This window comes from Clupea harengus, chromosome 14 (assembly GCF_900700415.2).
Source record: "Clupea harengus chromosome 14, Ch_v2.0.2, whole genome shotgun sequence".
Taxonomy (NCBI): Eukaryota; Metazoa; Chordata; class Actinopteri; order Clupeiformes; family Clupeidae; genus Clupea; species Clupea harengus.
Genome location: NC_045165.1, coordinates 2,502,135 through 2,509,556, shown reverse-complemented (window position 1 = coordinate 2,509,556; position 7,422 = coordinate 2,502,135). Strand labels below are relative to the sequence as shown.

General features: G+C 48.8%; 1 protein-coding gene across 1 annotated transcript in view; it reads right to left on the bottom strand.

Moving 5' to 3' along the window:
- Positions 1 to 2,254: 2,254 nt before the first annotated feature.
- Positions 2,255 to 7,422, bottom strand: part of ush2a (Usher syndrome 2A (autosomal recessive, mild)) — a 108,178-nt gene continuing 103,010 nt past the window's right edge. The window contains exons 31-33 of the mRNA XM_042709800.1: positions 6,575 to 6,688; positions 2,925 to 3,080; positions 2,255 to 2,325 (exon numbers count right to left, since the gene is read on the bottom strand). Coding sequence (XP_042565734.1) covers positions 2,255 to 2,325; positions 2,925 to 3,080; positions 6,575 to 6,688 — 341 coding nt within the window. The remainder of the gene's footprint in view (positions 2,326 to 2,924; positions 3,081 to 6,574; positions 6,689 to 7,422) is intronic.

Sequence of the window (7,422 nt, the reverse complement as noted above, 5' to 3'; positions counted from 1 at the left end):
GTGATTGGTCGACGGGGGGGAGCAGGGGACAGGTGCATTATGGGAGTCCCAGCTGTGGCTAGTGAACTGAGGGAGAGGTTTATTACCGTCCGCCGGCGTGACCGGGTCCCTCCTGAGGGGCTTCAATCCCCAGAGAGCCAGGCCACGGCGACATAACCAGGCTTTTTGATGTCATAATATACGGTCAACAGTCGCCGCGGCGATGAGATGAAGAGGAGGGGACGACTGGGAGATGATGGTGGTGGACCGCAGAAAACGGGGCGCATTCCTCCGTTCTCACTCATCTGAGAAAACAATGTTCTCCAGGCAGGAAATGATCTCGGAGCGCCGTTAAAAGACATTTATTAGAGATCCTTCCACCGGGCAGGTGCTGAGGCTTTTATGGCAGGGAATTAGTTTCCATCAGGCGACAAGAGTGTGTGACGGTGTGAGTGTGTGGCGGCGAGAGTGTGTGTGTGTGTGGTGACGGGCAGCGGGCGGGGGAAAGAGGAATGACATTTTGAATGATTCATTTTTCGGAGCGAATATACCTGGCCTGAGTGGAAATTGGCCTTTTGGGGCCCACATCATTTAGGCATCACTTTCACCTAGGGTCAAATGGTGGTCAGAGAGCCGGGTGCCTTTTAATAAAACATCTTGCAGCGTTCACACATTACCGCCGCCAAGACCAGGAACAAGGGCAGGACCAGGGCCTCTCTGAACCTCTTCCAGCCGCGAGGAGAATGAGAGGACGTCCTAAACAAACAACCCCCCCCCACCCCCCCTCTCTCACAGACAACAGCAACACAGCACTGATGCTCTGCAGTTTAAAAAAGGCGCTGCAGCAGCTCCACACACACACACACACACACACACACACACACACGATGAAATAGAGAGCCTCTCTCTCTCCGCCGCTTGGCGCTCATGGTTTAGACATCATGCCACGGGGCCTCAGTGGCACTCTTCACAGGGGAGGGGAGTTTAGCCAGGCTGGTTCATCTGCTTGGGCCATCATTACACTTAAAGGGCCAGGGAAGGTTACAGAGGGGTTAGGAAATATTATATAAATATAATATATATATATCCCATAATATATATATATGAAGTTTATACCATTTATATTTTATATATTATAAAATTATATATTATATTATATTATATATAAAATATAAATGGTATAAACTTCATACTATGGGAATAATGTCACAAAATGCATCGATGTGTTATTTTAGAATGTGACCATAAAACTTCAGTGTGATTCAGACATCATATGACGTTTAACCGTTTTAAGTGGAGATATAATTCTGCTCTCACTCTGTAAACCTTCCCACACTGTGCATGGGACACTGGAATAGAACTAAACGGGAACACTATGGAAGGCGGCCAATGGCACAAATGCAAAAATGGTCACCTGACCAAATTCTACATTATTGAATCCCACTGTTATAATATTTAAAGAACATCTATGACCTGAATGTGGTCAGATGACTGTCCAGTCTGTGTCTGAGAGCATCACGGCTGCCTGAGTGTTAAAGTGACTGACTTCGATAGGCCATTTTATATTTATGAAGAGCTGAACCACGGACGTCTCCATGGCATGACAGGCCTGGTAAAAGGGCCGAGACCTCTTAGTGGCCAGGAGCCTGGTCTTCGGTGAGGAAGACAGGGAGACCCTGATGGCTGATAACCTCGCCGTGACGTGCAAAAGAGATGTTAACTGCCTGTCCGAGGCCCCTCCTTGTGCAAAATCACGTTTTGTCTGACAAAATATCCACGATGGCAAATATTCACACATATACCCCAGTGATGAGAAATACTCTTTTCTGATTGGCTTGCAGGTGTCCTGATATTTCTGTATAATGGGACACCTGTGAAGTAAAGAACGTTGAATCACCGTTCTATATCAATGCTCTGAAAACGGAAAACTCTGAATGGTTACTGTAACAACCATAGTAAATGGCGGTTGATTGACAAGCTGTCCATCGATAGAGGCTACTAGTGAGTGTGTAGTTCCTCTGTGGTTTCCTCTGAGCAGGGTTAGACCGAGGTATTCTTTCAGATTAACTTATTTTCTGATTTTAATTTATAAATTTAGGAGCCTTCCTCATCTACCACCACCATGATAAGGTGTTTGACATGCTTTGTGCTTCCCAGAGAATTGCAGTAACTGTTTCAGTGGAAATGAAACTTTTCTCCGAGGTTCATATCCATCTCTCGTTAAGTTTCTGCTCGGCATTAGCACCCATGACAGGGCTAATCTCTAGTCTGCCGCTCACTCTTGGAAACGTAATCCCAGCAGGATGAACAGGACCCTGAGGCGGAGCAGAGGAATCTTGTCCCGCTCTGAAGGGATTTATTTTTAAACAAGGACCGGCGGACTACACATAATCCCGTTTGTTATATGGCTACTGGCCAAAGCGCTAAAAAACGTTATCTGAATAATGCCTTTTTCGATGATTTTGATTTGTTGCTGAAAAGTTGTTCTTGCAAGCAGATTTAAAGTTTCAAGTGCTGTGTAGCAACGTATTGCTGACAAGTTACAATTCATTTATGTTAAAATAAAGGAACAGACTACTGGTAGAATGATATAAAAGATGTGAATCAGAAGAACCAAACCCATTGTCAATGGCAGTGTCCATTATTATTTTCAGCAGCGTTGGCTGGGCTGAAAAATGTGACAGGAAGTGGATTCCCAGCTGTGAAGTTAAATACTGTGTCATTGCCCCTGAAGACTCTGATTGGCTGGGCTGAAGCATGTGACAGGAAGTGGATTCCCAGCTGTGAAGTTAAATGCTGTGTCATTGCCCCTGAGGACTCTGATTGGCTGGGCTGAAGCATGTGACAGGAAGTGTGTTCCTACCCGTGATGTTGAGCTGTGTGTCGTTGCCCCTGTGGACTCTGATTGGCTGGGCTGAAGCATGTGACAGGAAGTGTGTTCCTACCCGTGATGTTGAGCTGTGTGTCGTTGCCCCTGTAGACAAGCGTGTGGTCCTTGTAGAGCAGGAACTCTGTGATGACGCCGTTGGGCCTCTGAGGAGGACTCCAGAGGACCAGAAGAGAGTCCGCCAGCGGGCCGGCACTGGGAGGCATCACCTCATCTGGAGCTGAGAGCATATGGGGGAAAAAGATACAAATATGAATGTGTGTGTGTGTGTGCGCGTGTGTGTGTGTATGTATGTGCACTCGTGTCTGTTGGCCTAACACTGAATTCAAATTTCAATTTTAAAATAAACTGACTCCGAGCCTTGGGCTCGGCCCTGAGCACAAGCATGCAGAACACAGGGGCAAAGAAAAACTCCCTCTTCACAGAGAAACACACACATTTATTTTCATAGCAATGTCAAATATCTCCTTCTCTTTTGTGTGTGTGTGTGTGTACGACTACCCTTGTGTGAGTAAGAGTTCAGGTTGTCTATGAGGACGGACAGGAGCCGAGTTATTTATTTAGGTATACAGTAAATGATGCAGTGGAATAACATCAGACACCCGTGCCTTTCATTACAGACATGTGGAGGCCCTCTACCACAGACCAGCACAGGAGCGGAGGGTAAACCCTGACACCCCACAGACCAGCACAGGAGCGGAGGGTAAACCCTAACACCCCACAGACCAGCACAGGAGCGGAAGGTAAACCCTCACACACCCCACAGACCAGCACAGGAGCGGAGGGTAAACCCTCACACACCCCACAGACCAGCACAGGAGCGGAGGGTAAACCCTGACACCCCACAGACCACCACAGGAGCGGAGGGTAAACCCTAATACCCCACAGACCAGCAGAAGAGCGGAGGGTAAACCCTGACACCCCACAGACCACCACAGGAGCGGAGGGTAAACCCTAATACCCCACAGACCAGCACAGGAGCGGAGGGTAAACCCTCACACACCCCACAGACCAGCACAGGAGCGGAGGGTAAACCCTGACACCCCACAGACCACCACAGGAGCGGAGGGTAAACCCTGACACCCCACAGACCAGCACAGGAGCGGAGGGTAAACCCTGACACCCCACAGACCACCACAGGAGCGGAGGGTAAACCCTGACACCCCACAGACCAGCACAGGAGCGGAGGGTAAACCCTGACACCCCACAGACCAGCACAGGAGCGGAGGGTAAACCCTGACACCCCACAGGAGCGGAGGGTAACCCCTGACACATCTGGGCTAGGGGATCCCCCTGCACCTACACCGCCCCCCACAGAGACCTTCAGCCATGGACAGCATTGGGGGGTTGGAGTGAGAGCGACCCCTCTGCGACCCCTGCAAGCGACCTCCCCTGTCTAGCCTGCTGAGTGTGCATTGGGACTGGGAGGACCAGGAGGTGTGTGTGTGTGTGTGTGTGTGTGTGTGTGTGTGTGTGTGTGTGTGAGTGTGTGTGTGGGGGGGGGGGGGGGGGGGGCAGACTCACACTGAGCCCCCTGTCTCGTCTGAAAGAGAGGCAGCGTAACCAAACCAGGAAATAACCGGAAATAAGCTCATCTTCGCATTACTGTTCATGAGAGTCCTTGTGGTTGTTACAATGTGATTCTGTAGGATTCTGCACCTCGTGTTATTTGATGAAATGGATGTAAAATCACACTCTTAAAGAGAAGACAGAAAAGTAATGCAGGCTTAATAAAGTTATACAGTACTGATACTCGTATAACTCCAAAATCATTAGAAAATCTCCTTGGGCGCTGAAGCCAAAAGCAAGACAAAGCCGGAGCCAGAGCCAGTGTGTGTGTGTGTGTGTGTGTGTGTGTGTGTGTGTGTGTGTGTGTGAGTGTGTGTCTGGTGTTCAGAGGTAGAGGGGGATGGAGAGGTGGAAGTGTCTCAGACGCTGAGCAAAATAAATCATCCCAACCTCGGGAGACACACGCTGTGGTGTGTGTGTGTGTGTGTGTATGTGGTGTGTATGTGGTGTGTATGTGTGTATGTGTGTGTGTGTGGTGTGTGTGTGTGTGTGTGTCTGGTCTGTGTGTCTGGTGTGTAGTGTGTCGGACATCTGCGGAGAGCGCGTGAGTTAAACATGACAAAAAGAAAGCGCGATAATGAGGTGTCAAACATGAGGGGGGATCAAAAGAGATTGAGCGCGTTCGGAGCAGGAACAAGCCCCGGTGCCCAGAGTCGCCCGGCCGCGCCGCGTCACGCCAGAACAATGTTGAAATTTCTCCTGCCAAGAATCGATACGGTAATCTCACTTTTTGTAATCAAGTCCACATCAAATTGATTTCCTCACTCCGCAATGACCCCTGCCGTCATACTATCCCTTAAACAAGGCTATTTAGCCCAACGCAGATTAATGGAAGGCAGAGGGGAAGAAAAAAACCTGCTCACATATTTCATGCTACAGTCCCCTTGCCAAGCGAGGGAGATTCAAATATCCTCGCGAACTGAACTAATTTTATTTGCAAACGACTCCATAAAGCAGTGAAGCCATCAGACGAGGGGGGAGAAATAATTACCAGTGACAATGAATCAGTCTTTATTCTCTCTATCTGTTTCAGGAGGAGAGGGGGGGGGGGGGGGGGCAGCGGCTCTGTACTGACAAAAGGAAAAAAAGCCTTTCTTCTCCTGGACCGTAAAGCCCGACAGACGGAAATGTCAAGAAGAAAAGAAAGGAGGGGATTTAAGAAAAAAATGCTGTGAAAGAAAGAAAGAAAGAAAGAATGAATGAATGAATGAAAGAAGGAAAAGACTGGAAGACGCAAGAGAGACAAAAAGAAAGAAAGAAAGAAAGAAAGAATGAATGAATGAAGAGACAAAGAATGAAAGAAAAGTGAAAAAAGGAACTTGAGGTTTGAGGAACCGGATAGAACCCCTCCGGAGTTCAAGAGTTCGGCCGGCGGACCCTGGCAAAAGCGTTCCCAGTCAGTGTGCTGGAACATGCCGGCAACCGTGGAAAACCAAGCGGCTTGATGGCTTCTCCATCCCATAGTTTGGCTCTACAATCAATTCTTTTTAGGCCGAGTGTCTGCGCACTCTCCAGTGTGGCATGCTGCAATGGAGACGCCTCCATTCATCTTTCAGATGCTTCACGTTAATGACAAGGCTCTTGCATGAACAATGTAACAGCAATTAAAAAGCCCATTAATCTGCATTACCGCTATTAAAGATGCATGTCATTAAAGGGTACGGCGTTTGATTCATTCGCACACTCAACTCCCCTCTTAAGTCTCACCAGCAACTTTCACACCACCACCCACCCCCCTTGACCGTCTGCCACACCCCAATCACACACACACACACAGACACACACACACACACACACACACACAGACACAGACACACAGACACAGACACACAGACACAGACACAGACACAGACACACACACACACACACACACACAGACAAGCCCTAAAAGCCCACCTCTCACGTGAGAGAAGGTGAATATCCAAAAACATAAAACATAAAAAATGTAGCAATTACAGGCTGGAGACTCACTCTGTCATCAAATGAGTTTGGAGTTTGCTTTAGCAAATGGCTCAGCCCCATTTGAGCCCCCCACCCCCCCCCCCCCCCCCCCCCCCATGACACGAGCATCTCTCCCAGCTCTCTGTGCTTTTATTATTCATGCTTTTCCTAAACGACTAAACGACTAAATGACTTTACCCTCTTGAGGAGTGCTGATGCTCCGGCCTGGGACGCTCTCCACGCATCCCACCTGAGTGCAGGCCGTTAACGTCAGCCTGTAGCGGGTGAAAGGAGCCAAGCCGCTCAAATTGCCTGCGGAGAGAGAGAGGGGGGGGGGGGGGGGGGGGGAGAGATAGAGAGGGGAGAGAGAAAGAAGAGAGATAGAGAGGGTAGAGAGAGAGGGAAAGATAGAGAGGGGAGAGAGAAAAAAGAGAGATAGAGAGGGTAGAGAGAGAGAGGGAAAGATAGAGAGGGGAGAGAGAAAGAAGAGAGATAGAGAGGGTAGAGAGAGATGGAAAGAGAGAGTGGGGAGAGAGAAAAAAGAGAGATAGAGAGGGTAGAGAGAGAGATGGAAAGAGAGAGTGGGGAGAGAGAAAAAAGAGAGATAGAGAGGGTAGAGAGAGAGAGGGAAAGATAGAGAGGGGAGAGAAGGAGGGGGGGATGGAGGGAAAGGGAAAGATAGAGAGGGGAGAGAAGGAGGGAAAGATAGAGAGGGGAGAGAGAGAGGGAAAGATAGAGACGGGAGAGAAGGAGGGGGGGATGGAGGGAGAGGGAAAGATAGAGAGGGGAGAGAAGGAGGGGGGGATGGAGGGAGAAGGAATGATAGAGGAAGAGTGGGGGGAGAACGAGACACAGGGAGAATGTCATTCTTTTTGCTCTTCCATACTTCAAAAAGAGCAGCTCTCCCAGGCCGGATCCCTGGGCCTTAATGCAATGGCTTTTCAAACATGGCATAATATAACCATTACTTCTGATAATAGGTCCAGATTTAAAAAGATCTTTATTATCAAACAGTAATATCCCCTATTAATCACGGGGCAGGAGAG